This window comes from Oncorhynchus mykiss, chromosome 2 (genome assembly GCF_013265735.2).
Source record: "Oncorhynchus mykiss isolate Arlee chromosome 2, USDA_OmykA_1.1, whole genome shotgun sequence".
NCBI lineage: Eukaryota > Metazoa > Chordata > Actinopteri > Salmoniformes > Salmonidae > Oncorhynchus > Oncorhynchus mykiss.
Genome location: NC_048566.1, coordinates 101181885 through 101204988, shown reverse-complemented (window position 1 = coordinate 101204988; position 23104 = coordinate 101181885). Strand labels below are relative to the sequence as shown.

At 40.4% G+C, this 23104-nt stretch overlaps 1 protein-coding gene across 1 annotated transcript in view; it reads left to right on the top strand.

Annotated features, from left to right (window-relative positions):
• LOC110502639 (mucin-5B-like) overlaps positions 1-22770 on the top strand; it is a 38207-nt gene extending 15437 nt beyond the window's left edge. Inside the window, exons 10-33 of the mRNA XM_036934559.1 lie at positions 715-832; positions 923-1061; positions 3455-3562; positions 3810-3879; positions 4143-4280; positions 4558-4722; positions 5658-5752; positions 6008-6134; positions 6709-6812; positions 7117-7268; positions 7448-7497; positions 7605-7705; positions 8261-8412; positions 8510-8648; positions 8806-8913; positions 13305-13484; positions 13617-13856; positions 17177-17333; positions 17492-17620; positions 17864-18014; positions 19050-19093; positions 19396-19755; positions 20422-21108; positions 22622-22770. Of these exons, the coding sequence (XP_036790454.1) occupies positions 715-832; positions 923-1061; positions 3455-3562; positions 3810-3879; positions 4143-4280; positions 4558-4722; positions 5658-5752; positions 6008-6134; positions 6709-6812; positions 7117-7268; positions 7448-7497; positions 7605-7705; positions 8261-8412; positions 8510-8648; positions 8806-8913; positions 13305-13484; positions 13617-13856; positions 17177-17333; positions 17492-17620; positions 17864-18014; positions 19050-19093; positions 19396-19755; positions 20422-21108; positions 22622-22770 (3863 nt within the window). The remainder of the gene's footprint in view (positions 1-714; positions 833-922; positions 1062-3454; positions 3563-3809; positions 3880-4142; positions 4281-4557; positions 4723-5657; positions 5753-6007; positions 6135-6708; positions 6813-7116; positions 7269-7447; positions 7498-7604; positions 7706-8260; positions 8413-8509; positions 8649-8805; positions 8914-13304; positions 13485-13616; positions 13857-17176; positions 17334-17491; positions 17621-17863; positions 18015-19049; positions 19094-19395; positions 19756-20421; positions 21109-22621) is intronic.
• The last annotated feature ends 334 nt before the right edge of the window (positions 22771-23104 follow it).

The following is a 23104-nucleotide window of genomic DNA, read 5'->3' as shown; positions in this document are numbered from 1 at the left end:
CTTGCTCAAAGGCACACTGACATAATTTTCACCTAGTCAGGTCAGGGATTCAAACCATTGACAACCATTGTGAAGACTGTATTAACTGTATCAACCAGGAAGACTGTATTAAAACTCACATCAGTGATGTGGCTATTTAAACCAGGAAGACTGTATTAAAACTCATATTGGTTATGTGGATATTCAAACCAGGAAGGCTGTATATAACCGTGATAACAGTTAGGTGGCTATTTAAACCAGGAAAAGGTTAAAGGTTACATAGATTGGAAGAGTAGCCTTATTGTGGGACTGGAGATTTCGTTATTTGATCAAAGTTCTGCAACAGATGTACCGTAGTAATTAAGATACTGATCTACATGGATCAATGTATTTTATGAGATAAGGAAGGACTAAATATATTTAATGTCATTTATGGGATCAGCTGACTAAATGTATTTAATGTCTTTATGGAACCAGGTGACTACATGTAATGTATTGAATGTAAGTCATGGGATCAGCTGGCTAAATGTATTGAATGTAAGTCATGGGATCAGCTGGCTAAATGTATTGAATGTAAGTCATGGGATCAGCTGGCTAAATGTAATGTATTGAATGTAAGTCATGGGATCAGCTGGCTAAATGTATTGAATGTAAGTCATGGGATCAGCTGGCTAAATGTATTGAATGTAAGTCATGGGATCAGCTGGCTAAATGTATTGAATGTCTTTCTCATAGGAACCGTGTTTGATGACATCACTCAGACTGGCTGTGTAGCTGTGAACCAGTGCTCTTGTCTCCACAACGGACATTCTTACCTTCCTGGACAATCATTCTCAAGGACATGCCACAAATGGCAAGAGCTGCATTGCGTTTATATACACTGAATTGTTGTGTGTGTTGATCCGGGTGTGATGAGGCTAAACTGACTGTCTCTCTCCGTTAGTACCTGTATCCAAGGCCAGTGGAGTTGTATGGATCTAGATTGCCCTGCTACCTGCTCCATAGTGGGAGGTTCCCACATCACCACCTACGATGGGAAAGCCTACACCTTCCATGGAGACTGCTCATATGTCCTGTCCAAGGTAGGAATCTACCCTACTGTATGGAGACTGCTCATATGTCCTGTCCAAGGTAGGAATCTACCCTACTGTATTGGAGACTGCTAATATGTCCTGTCCAAGGTAGGAATCTACCCTACTGTATTGGAGACTGCTAATATGTCCTGTCCAAGGGAGGGATCTAACCTACTGCATGGAGACTGCTCATATGTCCTGTCCAAGGGAGGGATCTAACCTACTGTATGGAGTGATATCAGTGGCAACAGAAATATTGAATAAAAATTAGATTTCTTCATACAAATGCAAAGTGATTCAATTCAGATTCCATGTCATTTGGCACTAATATGACTCCATGCTGACACATACTGTATGTTTAGTAGATTTAACTCCTAACTCGCTAGCGAACATGTACTGGCCCACGAAGCGGCCACATCCGGCATAGATTGCGGACGACAGCTGGCAGCCACTTGCATTGGAGGTGCTTATACATACCATTGCCATCACTATCCATATTAATCTCAAATACTTTTTAATCAAGTTGAACCATAATATACAGTGCCTTCAGAAGGTATTCACACCCAATAATGGCTGTGATAGGAGGAAACTGAGGATGGATCAACAACATTGTAGTTACTCCACAATACTAACCTAATTGTCAAGTGAAAAGAAGGAATCCTGTACAGAAGAAAAACATTACAAAACATGCATCCTGTTTGCAACAAGGTACTAAAGTCATACTGCAAAACATGTGGCAAAGCAATTCACTTTTTGTCATCAATAGAAAGTGTTATGTTTGGGGCAAATACAATACAATACAACACATTACAGAGTACCACTTCATATTTTCAAGCATAGTGGTGACTGCACCATGTTATGGCTGCATCATGTTATGGGTATGCTTGTAATCGTTGAGGACTGGGGAGTTTCAGTATAAAAGATACATGGGAGTTAAGCACAGGAACAATCCTAGAGGAAAACCGGGTTCATTCTGCTTTCCATCAGACACTGGGAGACAAATTCACCATTCAGCTGGATGATGACCTAAAACACAAGGCCAAGTATACACTGGAGTTGCTTACCAAGATGACATTGAATGTTCCTGAGTGGCCTGGTTACAGTTTTGACTTAAAAATCAGTTTTAAAATCTATGGCAAGACTTGAAAATGGCTGTCTATCAATGATCAACATCCAACTTGACAGAGCTTGAAGAATGTACAACAATAAATAATTGCAAATATTGTACAATCCAGGTGTGCAAAGCTCTTAGCAACTTACCCAGAAACACTCACAGCTGTAATCACTGCCAAAGGTGATTCTAACATGTATTGACTCAGGGGTGTGAATACTAAAATAAATAAGATATTTCTGCATTTCATTTTCAATAAATTAGCAAACGTTTCTAAAAACATGTTTTCACTGTCATTAATGGGCATTGTGAAAAAAAACAATATTTAATCCATTTTAAATTCAGGCTGTAACACAACATGTGGAGTAAGTCAAGGGGAGTGAATACATCCTGAAGGAAATGCATGTATGTGTTACCTAGACGTTACCGTCATACCTAGACGTTACCGTCATACCTACGTTACCGTCATACCTAGACGTTACCGTCATACCTAGACGTTACCGTCATACCTAGACGTTACTATTTGGAAGTTGTTTAGGTGTTATAATTATTTCAGCTCTGCCCAAACTTGAAAACGTCTTGCCCAACACGTGAAGGATGCAAAGGGACAATTACTTTTTAGTGTTTTATTATATATATATATATTTTTTTATGCCATTTGTTGAATATGTTGAAACAGTTGATTTGTTGAATATAGTAGTTGAATGACAGAGGAATAGGGAATAGGTTGATAACCTTAAACAGAGAATAAACCTGCATTATTTTACACAGCAACAAAGCATGGCTTTGAATAAAGTAAACGTTGAAACAATTTAATCTAGCACTTCAAGCAATTACTTCTGCAGTCAGAAAATATCCACAAAAAAGAAGTCACCACTCTTAACAGAGTTAAACATGTAAATTGTGCTAAGCACTGGATGCAACATAATAAATAATTCCAAACATTACATACCAGTTCCGTCAACAGGGTTGAACAATGAGCTGTTTGTATGTTGAGGACCCAAGCAAAGCTAAGCCCAAACATTTTATACCCATGCTTATCTGCCAGGTGCGCATGTAAAAGTAGTCCCTCCAGAAATCCTGGCTCAATTTTTTTAGTTCCAACCATGTTTTTGGGTTATCTGCCCTCTTGAGGCCTGGAGTTCTTTAAAGGAAGAGCTGCCATTGTGCTCATGTTTTGAGTGTTCTGTTTTTTGACGCAACAACTATCAACCCATAACTTTACTGTCATACCTTAACTTTACTGTCCTACCTTAACGTTACTGTCATACCTGTTGCCGATTGTTCCCAGCAAACCAACGAGACTGCTTTCACAGTCCTGGGTGACATAGTGAAATGTGGGAAGACGGACATTGAGACCTGCCTAAGATCTGTAACCCTGGTGACTCCAGAGTCCACGGTAAGTTAGCCAGTCCGTGACTCGTATCACCACTTCAGGGTTGGAGTAAATTACATTTCATTTCCAGTCAATACAGGCAGTCCACTGAATTCCAATTCCAATGCTCTTCATTGTTTTTCAGTGAGGAACATTTGGAATTGGAATTAGGTTTTCTTTCTGAATTGACTGGAATTGACTCCAACCCTGTTCCACACTCCTTATCACCAAGGGAGTCGTTTTAACTCAAGTTGTAATTTGTCACTTGCAGATAATCGTCATCGAGGCCAGTGGAAGGGTCTTTGTCAACAAGATGTTTTCTCAGATGCCGCTTTTCATGGGTGAGTGACTGATTGATGGCTGCTTGAGAAAAGGGATACAAAGATGTGATATCTGTCTATTTTTGTAGTCATTGAACAGTATAAATGTATGTTTGAAACCCTTCCCATGCAGTACGTACTGTACCAGAAGTTGTCTCTTTCTTTCGTCTTTCTTTCCTTGTCTAGCAGCATGTAACACCATAAGCATCCCACAATAGGGAAGTGGGAGCTAAAAGTTCATGGTAAACCAGATTGTAACTAGAACTTGTGTATATTTTCCACAGCTGATGTAAGGATCTTTCAGCCCTCTACGTTCTACATCGTTGTGCATACCTCTTATGGGCTCCGTCTAGAGGTCCAGCTAACACCTATAATGCAGGTCTACATCGTAGCTAGCAGTTCACACAAAGAAAAAACCCAGGGTATGTTTCTCTCTGCTCATTTAAAGTCTTGGTGGAAAGATAATAGTTTTTGGGTTGTTGAGAAGCGCTATATAAATCTCATGCATTGTTATTATAAAAGATGATTGGTTATCAAACTACTGTTAATGTAACGTGTGCCACTATACCACTTGTTTGAGGGGTTCGGTCAAACCTTACCTGAAACAATTATTAATAAACTAATGATACTTGATGCATTGCATCTTCTGTCAATGTTAGTTCAAACCACCTGTTATAATGTTTTGTACCTCTTATCCAGGTCTTTGCGGAGACTTTAACGGCGTCCGCGCTGACGACTTCAGAACCATCAATGGACTGGTGGAAGGAACCGCTGTGACGTTCGTCAACATGTGGAAGAACAAAGCAAGCTGTCCTGATGTGGCACAGAACTTTGAGATCCCATGCAGTCTGAGTGTAGAGAACGGTACTCCTTCGACCTCTTTTAAAACACTAACGTGTCTCTTATGCAGCGGTTCTCAAACTAGGGGTCACGACCACATGTGGGATCACCTTATATGAAAATGGGGTCTCGGGAGAATTTCCAAAATACAAAAAAATATACACACTGAACAAAAAATGTACGTAACAGGAAAGTGTTGGTCCCTATGTTTCATGAGCTTAAATAACAGATCCACATTTTCCATTAGCACAAACATTTTAAGATCAAGAAGCTGATTGAACAACATGACAATTATACAGGTGCACCTTGTGCTGGGGGTCAGAAAGAATGTCACTCTAAAATGTGAGGTTTTGAGGGAGCGTACAATTGGCATGATAACTACAGGAATGTCCATCAGAGTTGTTGTCAGAGAATTGAATGTTTATTTCTCTACCATAAGCCGCCTCCAACATAATTTTAGAGAATTTGGCAGTACGTCCATCCGTTTATGGCGATGTGTGGGCGAGCAGTTTGTTGAGGTCAACGTTGTGAATAGAGTGCCCCATGGTTGCGGTGGGGTTATGGTATGGTAGGCATAAGCTACAGACATATTTTTCTTCACATTTCACATTGTTGCCGTCGTGAAAATTTTCTAAATGGTGTCGTGGGACAAAAAAGTTTGGGAACCCCTGGTCTAATGAAACAAACCAAAACACGCTTCAGCCCAGGTTGAGCAAAAAGAGAATCAGCTTTTTCTACTAGTAGTAGAAAAAGGATCACTCTGTGTACAGATCTGAGTTTATTATCTAACTAACCATTTGTATTTTTTCATTATGTTTCGGCGTAGAGAGCCTTTATCAGAGCCTTGGAATACTTTTTGGGGATTACACTCACAAATGTCTACTGAGATGCACAGTAAAGCCTAGATAAAAACTATTTGTACTTTGTTACATGTTGCTAATATCTCATATGTTTTACAGAGAGATATGCCAAGTACTGGTGCTTGATGCTGTCAGATCGTGAAGGAATATTTTCCCAATGCCACACTGAGATCAACCCAAATTACTACAAGGAAGTAAGTATGTTGATGTTAAAATGCTCTTTAATTACAGAGTTATCCCAAAGCTCTAAGAATATATATTTATTTAAACGATAATTTAAGACGTTCTATATCAAATAATTATATAATATTAATTTAATTTATCTCAAAACATCTAATCAGAATTTTGTAATACTATTGTCCTGTGCTTGTGTTTTTTTTAAAATTTTTCTTCATTATCACATCTCATAACTTCTTCTTCTTCTTCTGTTTCTTCTTCTCTCCCTGTAGATCTGCCTATATGACAGTTGTAACTGTGAGAGGAGTGAGGAGTGCATGTGTGCTGCGGTCTCCTCCTACGTCCATGCATGTGCTGCTGCAGGCGTCCTGCTCAGTGGATGGAGAAACACCACCTGTGGTAAGATAAACATCAGAGATACTGAATGTATTTATTTATTAATTAATGAAGGGTTCCCCTCCTATTAATCCACGGTGTCCAGGGTTCACCCTCCTATTAACCCACGGTGTCCAGTGTTTCCCCTCCTATTAACCCACAGTGTCCAGTGTTTCCCCTCCATTAACCCACGGTGTCCAGGGTTTACCCTCCTATTAACCCACGGTGTCCAGGGTTTACCCTCCTATTAACCCACGGTGTCCAGGGTTTACCCTCCTATTAACCCATGGTGTTCAGGGTTTACCCTCCTATTAACCCACAGTGTCCAGGGTTTACCCTCCTATTAACCCACGGTGTCCAGGGTTTACCCTCCTATTAACCCATGGTGTTCAGGGTTTACCCTCCTATTAACCCACAGTGTCCAGGGTTTACCCTCCTATTTACCCACGGTGTCCATGGTTTACCCTCCTATTAACCCCCGGTGTCCAGGGTTTACCCTCCTATTAACCCACAGTGTCCAGGATTTACCTTCTTATTTAAAAACAAAATACCGCAAAACATATAATTAAATGTTGAATCACCATACTGTTTTCCACAGGGAAGTACTCCTCTAGCTGCCCTGACACGATGGTCTATGACTACACCATGACCAGCTGTGACCGCACCTGTCGTTCACTGAGCCAGACAGACTTTACCTGCCAGGTACATTTACATGGACATCTCATTTCTATTGCATGTGTTTGCTATTATCATTATTCTTCATTTTATTAATGTCTTGTTGTTTTGTATGTTGTTGTTGTGCTGTTGTTGCTGTTTTGTTGTTGTCTTGTTGTTGCTGTTTTGTTGTGGTTGTGTATCTTCTTGTTGCTGTGTATGTTGTTGTTGTCTTTATTGTTGTTGTCATGTTGTTGTGTATCTTCTTGTTGTTGTGGATGTTGTTGTTACTGCAGACATGCCCAAAGTAATTTCCCCTCATGGATAAAACACTTTTAATTGAATTGAACAGTTAGACCATGTGACTGTGGACGGCTGTGGCTGTGCCGAGGGAACCTACCTGAACGACCAGGGAGAGTGTGTCCCTGCCTCACGCTGCTCCTGCTACAATGGAGGCACAGTAGTACCCCCTGGAGAGGTCACCAGGATCTATGGGGCTACATGGTAAGGACTTGGTTGGCATGTGAAAGAAAATCTCTGAAAATCTGATGGTCTTCTCTGTTGTGGCTCTATTAAAATATTTAGAAATCAACTGTCTTCTGATAAAGTCTTGGTTTGCTTCAAGAGGCATGCTAAACCATGCTTATTAACCCCCTCCTCTTGTACCCCTCTTCACCACCCAGCTCTTGCAGACAAGGGAAATTAAGCTGTACTGGAGAACAACAACATTTATGTGAGTACTCTGAAATTCAGAACACCAAATTTAGCAAATCACTTCACATCCAAGACTCTGTAGTTTAATCCCTACTAACCTATAAAGCCTACTTTTGTTCCCTACAGCCTGTGAAGAACCAATGGGTTTCTTCAACTGTTCTAGTGCAGGGCCCGGAGCCAAGGGCTCAGAGTGCCAGAAGAGCTGTCAAACACTAGACAGTCACTGTGTAAGTCTACAATGGGACATGCCTTACAACACGTTAATAAAACATGCCTTACAACACGTTAATAAAAACATGTCTTACAACACATTAATAAAACATGCCTTACAACAAGTTAATAAAAACATATATTGCAACACATTTTAATAAAAACATACAAGGACAATGTTATGTTAACACAGTGACAGATTGATCAAATTATTTATTACCTTGGACAAAGCTAGGCCCAGGATCCCAAACGATATCCTCCGATGAGATTGACTTTTTAGAAGGTTTCTGTTTGAGCAGACTGTAACGTTTATAGAGAACCTGATCTCCATGAACATCAAAGAGATCATCTTTAAAAGTCATCCTTGTGTCTTTTCAAATGTCCACATCTTATTCCCTGGAGGGTGGAGGGACATTCAGGCACATAATGTCCACATCTTATACCCTGGAGGGTGGAGGGACATTCAGGCACATAATGTCCACATCTTACACCCTGGAGGGTGGAGGGACATTCAGGCACATGATGTCCAACTTAAATTCATGTCAGTCCTTCCCTGATTCATTGTGTTATAGATCAGTGCAGAGTGTGTGTCAGGCTGTGTATGTCCTGATGGTCTGCTGTCTGATGGAAACGGAGGATGCATCAAGGAAGACCTATGTCCCTGTTCTCACAATGGAGTCTATTACCAACCTGGACATGTGCTCAAAGTAGACTGCAATACCTGGTAAAATCAACTTCTATCCTTCTTCTTCTTCTTCTTTGGATATGTCAAATGCTTCCCTCTATAATCTCCCCTTGTGATTATGTTTGCATCATTGTAGCACTTGCGAAGGCAGAAAATGGCAGTGTACCAATAAGCAGTGTGATGGGATGTGTGCCATATATGGAGATGGGCATTTCATCACTTTTGATGAGGAAAGGTTCACTTTCAATGGAGATTGTGAATACATTCTTACTCAGGTAGGGCAATAATCATTTGTATTTATGATTTTCTTTGTATTTTATTAAAACCCCTACTTTATGTATGATGCACATATTTTCTAATTATGATTAAGATGAGGTAATAATAATAATAACTAAGATGTTTTCTGATTGTGTATTTGAATACATCCTGCAGGACTACTGCAGCAACAATCCAAACGGTACCTTTAGAGTGATCACAGAGAACATTCCCTGTGGAACCACCGGCACCACCTGTTCCAAGGCCATCAAGCTCTTCTTGGGGGTAGGAACTACTGTTCATAAACGGCTTCATACATGCATTAAAGGTACGATAGACAAGTCTGGACATTTGACTCAATGTCGACACCGGTGACTGTGAGTGTAATTGCATGCTGAACTCTGGATGCACTTATCTCGTCCCCTCCATGTGTTTTGCTAGCACGGAGTGTCTGCTTAGAATTATTGTCGGGCAGATTTGATAGCAGCACAAAAATAACCCCTATGTGTTTGGGTTAGGGTTAGCTATGTATTAGGGTTAGCTATGTGTTCAGATTAGTGTTAGCTATGTATTAGGGTAGGGTTAGCTATGTATTTGGGTTATGGTTAGGGTTAGCTATGTATTTGGGTTAGGGTTAGCTATGTATTTGGGTTAGGGTTAGCTATGTATTAGGGTTAGGGTTAGCTATGTGTTTGGGTAAGGATTAGCTATGTATTAGGGTTAGTGTTAGCTATGTATTAGGGTTAGGGTTAACTATGTATTAGGTTTAGGGTTAGCTATGTATTAGGGTTAGGGTTAGCTATGTATTAGGGTTAGGGTTAGCTATGTATTTGGGTTAGGGTTAGCTATGTATTTGGGTTAGGGTTAGCTATGTATTTGGGTTAGGGTTAGCTATGTATTAGGGTTAGGGTTAGCTATGTATTTGGGTTAGGGTTAGCTATGTATTTGGGTTAGGGTTAGCTATGTATTAGGGTTAGGGTTAGCTATGTATTAGGGTTAGGGTTAACTATGTATTTGGGTTAGGGTTATGGTTAGCTATGTATTTGGGTTAGGGTTAGCTATGTATTAGGGTTCGGGTTAGCTATGTGTTTGGGTTAGGGTTAGCTATGTATTTGGGTTAGGGTTAGCTATGTATTTGGGTTAGGGTTAGCTATGTATTAGGGTTAGGGTTAGCTATGTATTAGGGTTAGGGTTAACTATGTATTTGGGTTAGGGTTAGCTATGTTTTAGGGTTATGGTTAGCTATGTATTAGGGTTAGGGTTAACTATGTATTTGGGTTAGGGTTAGCTATGTATTAGGGTTAAGGTTAGGGTTAGCTATGTATTAGGGTTGGGGTTAGCTATGTATTAGGGTTAGGGTTAGCTATGTATTAGGGATGGGTTAGGGTTAGCTATGTATTAGGGTTAGCTATGTATTAGGGTTAGGGTTAGCTATGTATTAGGGTTAGGGTTAACTATGTATTTGGGTTAGGGTTAACTATGTATTAGGTTTAGGGTTAGCTATGTATTAGGGTTAGGGTTAGCTATGTATTTGGGTTAGGGTTAGCTATGTATTAGGTTTAGGGTTAGCTATGTATTAGGGTTAGGGTTAGCTATGTATTAGGGTTAGGGTTAGCTATGTATTAGGGTTAGGGTTAACTATGTATTTGGGTTAGGGTTATGGTTAGCTATGTATTTGGGTTAGCTATCTATTTGGGTTAGGGATAGTTATGTATTTGGGTTAGGGTTAGCTATGTATTTGGGATAGGGTAAGTGTTAGCTATGTATTAGGGTTAGCTATGTTTTAGGGTCAGGGTTAGCTATGTTTTCGGGTTAGGGTTAGCTGTGTATTAGGGTTAGAGTTAGCTATGTATTTGGGTTAGGTTTGGCTATGTATTTGTTTTAGGGTTAGCTATTTATTAGGACTATGGTCAGCTATGTATTTGGGTTATGGTTAGCTATGTATTTGAACAGTAGAATTTCAAAATGACATCTTGTATCTGTGTACAAACAGGATAATCCCAGCACAACCACAGTGTAAAGCCTAGCACCACCAAAGTGTAAAACCCAGCACCAGCACAGTGTTACCCTGGATAGTGTAAAACCCAGCACCACCACAGTGTTACCCTGGATAGTGTAAAACCCAGCACCACCACAGTGTAAAACCCAGCACCACCACAGTGTAAAACCCAGCACCACCACAATGTTACCCTGGATAGTGTAAAACCCAGCACCACCACTGTGTTACCCTGGATAGTGTAAAACCCAGCACCACCACAGTGTAAAACCCAGCACCACCACAGTGTTACCCTGGATAGTGTAAAACCCAGCACCAACACAGTGTTACCCTGGATAGTGTAAAATCCAGCACCACCACAGTGTTACCCTGGATAGTGTAAAACCCAGCACCACCACAGTGTTACCCTGGGTGGTGTAAAATCCAGCACCACCACAGTGTTACCCTGGGTCGTGTAAAATCCAGCACCACCACAGTGTTACCCTGGGTCGTGTAAAACCCAGCACCACCACAGTGTAAAACCCAGCACCACCACAGTGTAAAAGCCAGCACCACCACAGTGTTACCCTGGGTAGTTTAAAACCCAGCACCACCACAGTGTAAAACCCAGCACCACCACATTGTAAAACCCAGCACCACCACAGTGTAAAAGCCAGCACCACCACAGTGTTACCCTGGGTAGTTTAAAACCCAGCACCACCACAGTGTTACCCTGGATAGTGTAAAACCCAGCACAACCACAGTGTAAAACCCAGCACCACCACAGTGTAAAAGCCAGCACCACCACAGTGTTACCCTGGGTAGTTTAAAACCCAGCACCACCACAGTGTTACCCTGGGTAGTTTAAAACCCAGCACCAAAAACATTGTAAAACCCAGCACCACCACAGTGTTACCCTGGATAGTGTAAAACCCAGCACCACCACAGTGTAACCCTGGATAGTGTAAAACCCAGCACCACCACAGTGTAAAACCCAGCACCAACACAGTGTAACCCTGGACGGTGTAAAACCCAGCACCACCACAGTGTTACCCTGGACGGTGTAAAACCCAGCACCACCACAGTGTTACCCTGGATAGTGTAAAACCCAGCACCACCACAGTGTAAAACCCAGCACCACCACAGTGTTACCCTGGGTAGTTTAAAACCCAGCACCACCACATTGTAAAACCCAGCACCACCACAGTGTTACCCTGGATAGTGTTAAATCCAGCACCACCCCAGTGTAAACCTGTCTACTAGTATTACATTAGCAATTAACACTTTCTGTTTCTGTCTTTCAGAGCAATGAGATCATACTAGCAGATGAATCTGTAGGTTTATTGTTAGCTATGTATTTGGGTTAGGGTTAGCTATGTATTAGGGTTAGGGTTAGCTATGTATTAGGGTTAGGGTTAGCTATGTATTTGGGTTAGGGTTAGCTATGTATTAGGGTTAGTGTTAGCTATGTATTTGGTTTAGGGTTAGCTATGTATGTGGGTTAGGGTTAGCTATGTATTTGGGTTAGGTTTAGCTATGTATTAGGGTTAGGGTTAGCTATGTATTTGGGATAGGGTTAGCTATGTATTTGGCATAGGGTTAGCTATGTATTTGGGATAGGGTTAGCTATGTATTTGGGATAGGGTTAGCTATGTATTTGGGTTAGTGTTAGCTATGTATTAGGGTTAGGGTTAGCTATGTATTAGGTTTAGGGTTAGCTATGTATTTGGGATAGGGTTAGCTATGTATTAGGGTTAGGGATAGCTATGTATTTGGTTTAGGGTTAGCTATGTATTAGGGTTAGCTATGTATTTGGGTTAGTGGTTTTTGGGTTAGTGTTAGCTATGTATTAGGGTTAGGGTTAGCTATGTATTAGGTTTAGGGTTAGCTATGTATTTGGGTTAGGGTTAGCTATGTATTAGGGTTATGGTTAGCTATGTATTTGGGTTAGGGTTAGCTATGTATTTGGGTTAGGGTTAGCTATGTATTAGGGTTAGGGTTAGCTATGTATTAGGGTTAGTGTTAGCTATGTATTAGGGTTAGGGTTAGCTATGTATCAGGGTTAGGGTTAGCTATGTATTAGGGTTAGGGTTAGCTATGTATTAGGGTTAGGGTCAGCTATGTATTAGGGTTAGTGTTAGCTATGTATTTGGGCAGTAGAATTTCAAATCATGTTGCATCTGTGTACAACCTGGATTGTGAAAAACCCAGCACCACCACAGTGTAACCCTGGATGGTGTAAAGCCCAGCACCACCACAGTGTTACCCTGGATGGTGTAAAACCCAGCACCACCACAGTGTTACCCTGGATGGTGTAAAACCCAGCACCACCACAGTGTTACCCTGGATAGTATAAAGCCCAGCATCACCACACTGTTACCCTGGATGGTGTAAAACCCAGCATCACCACACTGTTACCCTGGATGGTGTAAAACCCAGCACCACCACAGTGTAACCCTGGATAGTATAAAGCCCAGCATCACCACACTGTTACCCTGGATGGTGTAAAACCCAGCATCACCACACTGTTACCCTGGATGGTGTAAAACCCAGCACCACCACAGTGTTACCCTGGATGGTGTAAAACCCAGCACCACCACAGTGTAAAACCCTGGATAGTGTTAAATCCAGCACCACCACAGTGTAAACCTGTCTACTAGTATTACATTAGCAATGAACACTTTCTGTTTCTGTCTTTCAGAGCAATGAGATCATACTAGCAGATGAATCTGCAAAAGTGATCAAACAAGAGAACGGGGTTGACGTGCCATACCAGGTCCACTCTATCGGTCTCTATGTTGTTGTTGAGGCTGAAAATGGCCTGATCCTCATGTGGGACAAGAAGAATAGCCTGTTCATCAAACTCAGCTCTACCTTCCAGGTGAGTGACTAGAATAGGACATTTTGAACCAGTGATTGCACTGTATCTTTGTTTAGCAATTGCATTGGCTTACAAAACAATGTGATGTTTGAATATCTACTTATTATTTCTAAATGTTGAATTTCCTTCCAGGGCCAAGTGTGTGGTCTGTGTGGAAACTACGACGGTAATGGAAAGAACGACTTCACGTCCAGAAACCAGGAAGTGGTTGTTGAAGCTCTGGAGTTTGGGAACAGCTGGAAAGTGTCACCCAGTTGCCCCAACGCTGATGTCATAAAAAACCCATGCACTTTAAGATCATACAGGCAGTCCTGGTCTCTGAAACGCTGCAGCATCATCACCAGTAACGTTTTCTCAGCCTGCCACTCACAGGTACAGTACACAGCAGATACTATTCAATGTAGATTCAATACCAAAGTTGTTAGGAAGTCGACGTAGTCTATATAAACGAAGATAAAAAGACACACATATACAGTAAATACTTCAATAGAGACGACAGCAGATACATTCAATAGAGACGACAGCAGATACTATTCAATATAGATTCAATACTTTATTGCCATACCAACCGAAGTTGTTAGGAAGTCGACGTAGTGCAGCTGATATAAACGAAGATAAAAAGACACACATACACTGTATACAGTAAATACAGCCATTTGGAATAACCTATACATTCAATAGACAGTACAGCAGATACATTCAATAGACAGTACAGCAGATACATTCAATAGACAGTACAGCAGATACATTCAATAGACAGTACAGCAGATACATGCAGTTGGCAGGTTAAAACAAGCTGTCTGTAAAAAGGCTATGACTTGTGTATCTTGGCTACATTGCTATTTACATATGGTGAAAATTTTAATTTTCTGTTAAAAGTCTAAGCCGTTGGGGGTGGGGGGGTGGGGATTACATATGGAATTGTTTTAAGATGGTCATACCATTGATCATTTAGATGTTTCATTTGGAATTTTAGGACCGTTTAGGTTTCAAACATACATATGTAAAAATAAATAATATGAAATACTGAATTTGGCCTTTACTACTACAGGCCATAACAACACATTCATGAATGGCAAAACAGACAGTCCAAAATAAATCATAAGGAATAAGATGTTGAAGTGTCTGTCGTCTAGGAGATTTAAGAAAGATGATGACGGGTTGCTTCACTGGCTCTTTATTATTTTATTTATTATTATTTATTGTCATATTAACAGCAACAGATTACAAATGTAAATGCCACACTTGAAATCAACTCTAGATCTTTTATCTGTTTACTTGTAAATTAACTAATGAGGGAATAAGACACACCTGGCCATGGAACAGCTGAGCAGCCAATTGTCCAATTACTTTTGGTCCCTTAAAAAGGGAGGGACCACATATAAAAAGTGCTGTGATTCCTACACTGTTCACCCGATTTGGAGGTAAATACCCTCAAAATAATGCTGAAGTCTGCACTTTCAGCTCATATTTATTATTTAATGTCAACTCCAATGTGCTAAAATAATAACTTGGTCAATGTCCAAATATTTATGGACCTGACTGAAGTTTTACATGTAGCCCATATCAGATTGGCGCATTAACCACTGATGTAGGCTCTGAAGATGCAATGCTCATTTCCTGTCCTTTACTTTTTTGGGTAGTTGTCATGGTAATGGCAGGTCATGTGCAAAACAACCATTTTAGAGCAAAAACATCAGATCTGAGCATCCAGACAGAGATCACATGGAGAATTGGGTTTGAATCAGGATTGAGATCCACATATGGAAGTGGTATAAATCAGAGCTCAAAAGATCAGATTCCATTTTTTTTTTTTTTTTTTGTTTACACAAGATCAATTGGTATCAGATATGCATTGGTGAATGATCTGAATTGGACTGCCTGTGTAAACGCAGCCAAAGTGCCACTGCGTAAGTATAATAATATGGTTGGCTTCAACAATAGTTAATACACAGTAACTCACAGCCTCAGGGTCAATAAGGCTTCAACAAGAGTTAAGGGGCTACGCCAGCGGGACACCTGTCGACAACTTCCGGTGAAATTGGAGTTCGCGCTATCCAAATAAATAATCATACATTTATGGATATTAAACATTTACGTACATACAAGTGTTTTATATCAGTTAAAAGCTTAACATCTTGTTCATCTTACTGCATTGTCTGATTTACAATATGCTTTACAGCGAAAGCATGCCATGTGATTGTTTGGGGACGGTGTCCCACAACAAAATATTTTTCAACCAGCACAGGCTTCATAAAATCACAAATAGCGATTAAATATTCACTTACTTTTGGAAAATCTTCCTCTGATTTACAATCCGAAGGGTCCCCGCTACATCATGCACGGTAGTTTTGTTACATAAAATCCTGCTTTATATCCCCAAAAGTCAGTTTAGTTGGTGCCATCGATTTGAGTACATGCAGAGAAAGGAATCCAAAAAGCTACCGCTAAACTTTTTTAAAACAAGTCAAAATACATTTCTATTTAATCCTCAGGTACCCTAAAATGTAAAAAAAACTATAATATTTCTGAAAGAAGTATGTTCAAAAGAAAAGAAAATTAGCAGGTGCTTCGTCACGGCCGGTGCTTCGTCTTCGTCGCGGCCGCACAGACTGATTTCCTGACTCTGACTCCCAGTTCTAAAAACTCAAAATTCTTCCTCGTTTGGGAAGAAACAAGCCTGAAACCTTGAACAAAGACTGTTGACATCTAGTGGTATAGGAATTGCAATCTGGGAGCTAGATTTGGATATGACCCTATACGTTCCATTGCAAGAGCACGGGCTCTCAAATTTTTTAAATTCCGGTTGGTTTTTCTTTGGATTTTCTTCTACCATATCAATTGTGTTATAGTCTCATACATTCTTTTAACATTTCTACAAACTTCCAAGTGTTTCATATCCAATGATACCAATTATATGCATATCCAGGCTTCGGGGCCTGAGTAAGAGGCAGTTTACTTTGGGCACGTCAGTCAGACAGGAAGTGGAGAAAAATAGACCCCAGCCTGAAGAAGTTTTAATATACAGTAACTCACAGACCCAGGGTCAATAAGGTTAAGGCTTCAACAAGAGTTCATTTACCTCACAGCCTCAGGGTCAATAAGGTTAAGGCTTAAACAAGAGTTCATTTACCTCACAGCCTCAGGGTCAATAAGGTTAAGGCTTCAACAAGAGTTCATTTACCTCACAGCCTCAGGGTCAATAAGGTTAAGGCTTCAACAAGAGTTAATTTACCTCACAGCCTCAGGGTCAATAAGGTTAAGGCTTCAACAAGAGTTCATTTACCTCACAGCCTCAGGGTCAATAAGGTTAAGGCTTCAACAATAGTTAATTTACCTCACAGCTTCTGGGTCATAATAACAATCATATGGAGGAATTTATAACAAACGATAATTTTGTAGCACAAGTCTTGGGCTAACAGGTTTCGTATAAGGTCAAACAATGACAAGCAGAGTTGCATGATGGTACATGGCAATCCTTTTAATAAAATTGGTTTGTCAACAATCATGTGAATGTCCACACAGTCACCATAATAGACAACAACAAAAGTAGTACTAAACAGATAACAAAAACATAAAGTCAACCATCCAACTCAATAATAATCATTGTCAATAATTCATCTGTAGTCTCTTCAACAAGCTGGGCAATGCATTGAATAAATAAATGATGGCTTAATGCATCTTCCTAAAAGGTGGACCCCACGCCATTCCATGATGCCTGTGTGAGGGACTCGTGTGCCTGTGACACTGGGGGAGACTGCGAGTGTTTCTGTACAGCTGTAGCAGCCTACGCCCAGGCCTGTAACGAGGCAGGGGCTTGTATCAAGTGGAGAACACCAGATATCTGCCGTGAGTCATTTGCTTTGAGTGGGACAATTGATTGATGGATAGGTGGGATTGTTTTGCTATCGGGACAAAATACCAATTTATGATTTGAATGTGTAACTGTTTAATCCTCTTTTAGGACCCTGGTTCAGTTAAAATGTGACATGTTTTCATTTCACCAGCTCTGTTCTGTGATTTCTACAACCCTATTGGTGAGTGTGAGTGGCATTATAATCCGTGTGGATACCCCTGTATGAAGACCTGCAAGAATCCCTCAGGAACATGCTCCAGTCAGATCCCTGCACTGGAAGGTAACTAAGAGCCCTTCATAACAGCTTGGCCGTTTGATTTACAATTTACAATCCAAGTTGTTAAACAAATGTACAGTATAACATATGTAATGCCTCCCCCTCCCTTGTTCATCTATACTGAAAACTAAAAACAAATATTGAAATATCATATCCATCACAGCTTTGGTGTTAAAACTAGATACCATGAGGATGATCTAATCTGTGCAGGTGTCCTGGATTAAATTGACTGTTTTTATCTTAAAGGTTGCTATCCAAAATGTTCTTCGGCCCAGCCTTATTTGGAAGAAAGTACCATGAAGTGTGTCACTAAGAAGGACTGTGGTTGCTACGATGGAGATGGAACTCATTACAATGATGGAGAGGTTATACCTTCCAAGGAGAACTGTCAGCCATGGTATGTTTTCAGATCATTTCAGATCACATTTTGATAAATACATAGATACTGTATTTACATTACATAGGGTTTAATACGGTTGGTATAAGCCTTAAGGTAGCCTGTATTTCTGGTCAGATAAGGCAATGTCAATAGTCCACCTACAAAGAGATTGGGATTTGACCTGTTAATACCTTATTGGGATTTGAACTGTTAATACCTAATTGTGATTTGACCTGTTAATACCTTATTGGGATTTGACCTGTTAATACCTCATTGTGATTTGACCTGTTAATACCTCATTGTGATTTGACCTGTTAATACCTTATTGTGATTTGACCTGTTAATACCTTATTGGGATTTGACCTGTTAATACCTCATTGGGATTTGACCTGTTAATACCTCATTGTGATTTGACCTGTTAATACCTCATTGGGATTTGACCTGTTAATACCTTATTGTGATTTGACCTGTTAATACCTTATTGTGATTTGACCTGTTAATACCTCATTGGGATTTGACCTGTTAATACCTTATTGGGATTTGACCTGTTAATACCTTATTGGGATTTGACCTGTTAATACCTCATTGGGATTTGACCTGTTAATACCTCATTGGGATTTGACCTGTTAATACCTTATTGTGATTTGACCTGTTAATACCTTATTGTGATTTGACCTGTTAATACCTCATTGGGATTTGACCTGTTAATACCTTATTGGGATTTGACCTGTTAATACCTTATTGGGATTTGACCTGTTAATACCTTATTGTGATTTGACCTGTTAATACCTTATTGTGATTTGACCTGTTAATACCTTATTGTGATTTGACCTGTTAATACCTTATTGTGATTTGACCTGTTAATACCTCATTGGGATTTGACCTGTTAATACCTTATTGGGATTTGACCTGTTAATACCTCATTGGGATTTGACCTGTTAATACCTTATTGTGAATATAACATATAACATTGTTATGTACTTCATAAAAAATAGCTCTTAATATCTTATTCGACTTTGAAAGGAACTGTAACCTCCTTCTTTCTTTTTCAAGTCGTTGCTCATCGACTGAGGTCAGATGCAGCTATGATGTCCAAGGTAAGGAAAACCACTACAAACTGAAACATTAGCCTACATTATTACCAAGAAGGTAACATGACAAGATGATTACATGATAATAACTGAAACATTTGCCTACATTATTACCAAGAAGGAAACATGACAAGATGATTACATGATAATAACTGAAACATTTGCCTACATTATTACCAAGAAGGTAACATGACAAGATGATTACATGATAATAACTGAAACATTTGCCTACATTATTACCAAGAAGGAAACATGACAAGATGATTACATAATAATAACTGGTGTTCCTTGTGAAAACACTATTGCAGCTTGCTATTGTTTATACGACGGCAGAACATACCTTTATGGAGCGACCGTATATCACACATCTGACGGTGATGGGACCTGTATTACTGCCACCTGCAAAGAGAATGGAACTATTGTCCAGATTATGAACCCCTGTATCGGCATCACAACTCCAACAACTACACCAAGTGTTACAACAACACAGATATCCAATCAAGCACCGACCACATTTGTTTTCTCAACTCCTGCCACTACCCCAGCAACAACCCCTACCGCTACCCCCACAACAACCCTTACCACTACCCCCACAACAACCCCTACCACTACCCCTACAGCAACCCCTACCACCTCCACAACCCCTACCACTACCCCCACAACAACCAGTACACCGACAACAACCCCTTCCACTACCCCCACAACAACCCCTACTTCACCAACACCCACTTCACCCACTACTACTCCACACTGCCTGACCAAGACTGTCTGTGAATGGTCAGACTGGATTAGCAAATACTATCCCTCTGTTGGACCAGAAGGAGGAGATTTTGAAACCATAGAAAATATAAGGAAATCTGGTATTGATATTTGTCGCCAACCTAAGGAAGTAGAATGCAGAGCCAAAGACAACATCTTTGTTCCTTTGGCCGAACTAGGTCAAAATGTTGAATGCAATCCCTCAGTTGGACTGATATGCCGCAACAAGGATCAAGGCATCCCACCAATATGCTACAACTACGAGATCAGAGTCAGATGTTGTGTTGATGTTTGTAGCAATGAGACACCTACCACCTCAGAAAGAAACACAACAACCATTATAACATCATCAACTTCCCCAACAACAACAACAACAGAAAGTCCAACACCAACAACTAACCCAACAACAACAGAAAGTCCAACAACAACTACCCCAACAACAGAAAGTCAAACAAGAACAGAAAGTCAAACAACATCAAGTACATCCCCAACAACCACAACAACAGAACGTCCAACAACAACAACAGAAAGTCCAACAACCACAATGAAGTCAACAACTCCATCCACAACAAAAGTAACAGAGGAAGTTTCAACTGGTCCAGAATCAACAACACCTACTACCTCTACCACAACAACAACAACAACAACAACAACAACAACAACAACAACAACCACCACAGAAAGTCCATCAACCACAACAACATCTAAGACAACAACATATTCCACACCAAGTAAAACAACAGAGGAAATTACAACTGGTCCAGAACCAACAACAACCACAACAACCATTACTCTGACAACACCCCCTTCCACTACCCCCACAACAACCCCTACTTCACCAACACCCACTTCACCCACTACTACTCCACACTGCCTGACCAACACTGTCTGTGAATGGTCAGACTGGATTAGCAAATACTATCCCTCTGTTGGACCAGAAGGAGGAGATTTTGAAACCATAGAAAATATAAGGAAATCTGGTATTGATATTTGTAGCCAACCGAAGGAAGTAGAATGCAGAGCCAAAGACAACATCTATGTTCCTTTGGCCGAACTAGGTCAAAATGTTGAATGCAATCCCTCAGTTGGACTGATATGCCGCAACAAGGATCAAGGCATCCCACCAATATGCTACAACTACGAGATCAGAGTCAGATGTTGTGTTGATGTTTGTAGCAATGAGACTACAACCACCTCAGAAAGGCACACAACAACCATGACAACATCAACAACTACCCCAACAACAAGAACAACAATAGAAAGTCCAACACCAACTACTGCAACAACAACAACCACAACAACAGAACATCCAACAACAACAACAACAGAAAGTCCAACACCAACAACAAGAACAACAACAGAAATTCCAACAACAACTACCCTAACAACAACAACCACAACAACAGAACATCCAACAACAACAACAACAGAAAGTCCAACAACCACAACTAAGTCAACAACCCCATCCAGAATGACAAAAGTAACAGAGGAAGTTAGAACTGGTCCAGAATCAACAACACCTACCACCTCTACCACAACAACCTCAACAACCACCACAGAAAGTCCATCAACCATGGTAACGTCTTAGACAACAAAATATTCCACATCAAGTAAAACAACAGAGGAAATTACAACTGGTCCAGAACCAACAACAACCACAACAACCATAACTCTGACAACAACCCCTTCCACTACCCCCACAACAACCCCTACTTCACCAACACCCACTTCACCCACTACTACTCCACACTGCCTGACCAAGACTGTCTGTGAATGGTCAGACTGGATTAGCAAATACTATCCCTCTGTTGGACCAGAAGGAGGAGATTTTGAAACCATAGAAAATATAAGGAAATCTGGTATTGATATTTGTAGCTCACCTAAGGATGTAGAATGCAGAGCCAAAGACAACATCCATGTTCCTTTGGCCGAACTAGGTCAAAATGTTGAATGCAATCCCTCAGTTGGACTGATATGCCGCAACAAGGATCAAGGCATCCCACCAATATGCTACAACTACGAGATCAGAGTCAGATGTTGTGTTGATGTTGTTGATGTTTGTAGCAATGAGACACCTACCACCTCAGAAAGGCACACAACAACCATTACAACATCATCAACTACCCCAGCAACAACAACAACAACAGAAAGTCAAACAACAACAACTATCCCAACAACAACAACAACAGAAAGTCCAACAACAACAACAACAACAGAAAGTCCAACAACAACAACAACAACAGAAAGTCCAACAACAACAACTACCCCAACAACAAGAACAACAACAGAAAGTCAAGCAACATCAAGTAAATCCCCAACAACAAAAACAACAGTAACAGAAAGTCCAACAACAACTACCCCAACAACAATCCCAACAACAAAATGTCCAACAACCACAACGAAGTCAACAACTCCATCCACAACAACAACAACAACATCCACCACAGAAAGTCCAACAACCACAACGAAGTCAACCACCTCATCCAGAATGACAAAAGAAACAGAGGAATTTACAACTGGTCCAGAATCAACAACACCTACCACCACTACAACAACAACAACAACAACAACAACAACCACCACAGAAAGTCCAACAACCACAACGAAGTCAACCACCCCATCCAGAATGACAATAGTATAAGAGGAAGTTACAACTGGTCCTCAACAACACCTACCACCACTACCCCCACAACAACAACAACAACCACCACAGATTTCCCATCAACCACAACAACAACTAAGACAACAACATATTCTACAAGTGAAACATCTGAGGAAATTACAACTGGAACAAAACCAACAACATCGACAACAAACATTACACCTTCAACAACCCCTATCACTACCCCCATAACAACCACCACTTCACCATCAAGCACTTCACCCACTATTACTCCACACTGCCTGACCAAGACTGTCTGTGATTGGTCAGACTGGATTAGCAAATACTATGCAGTTGCATGGTTTGCTAACTATCTGTCTGATAGAACTCAGTGCACTCAATTTGATGGGCTTATGTCTGTTAAATTGTCTGTATGTAATGGTGTGCCCCAAGGCTCTGTACTTTGTCCTCTCTTATTCATTTTTTATATAAATGATTTAGACAAAAATGTCCAAAATGCTCAACTTCATTTTTATGCTGACGATACTGTTATTTACTGTTGTGCCTCGTCTCTTACGCAAGCTTTCCAGATCTTGCAAAATGCTTTTTATACTGTTCAACATACCTTGTGTAAATTGAAACTTATCCTCAATACT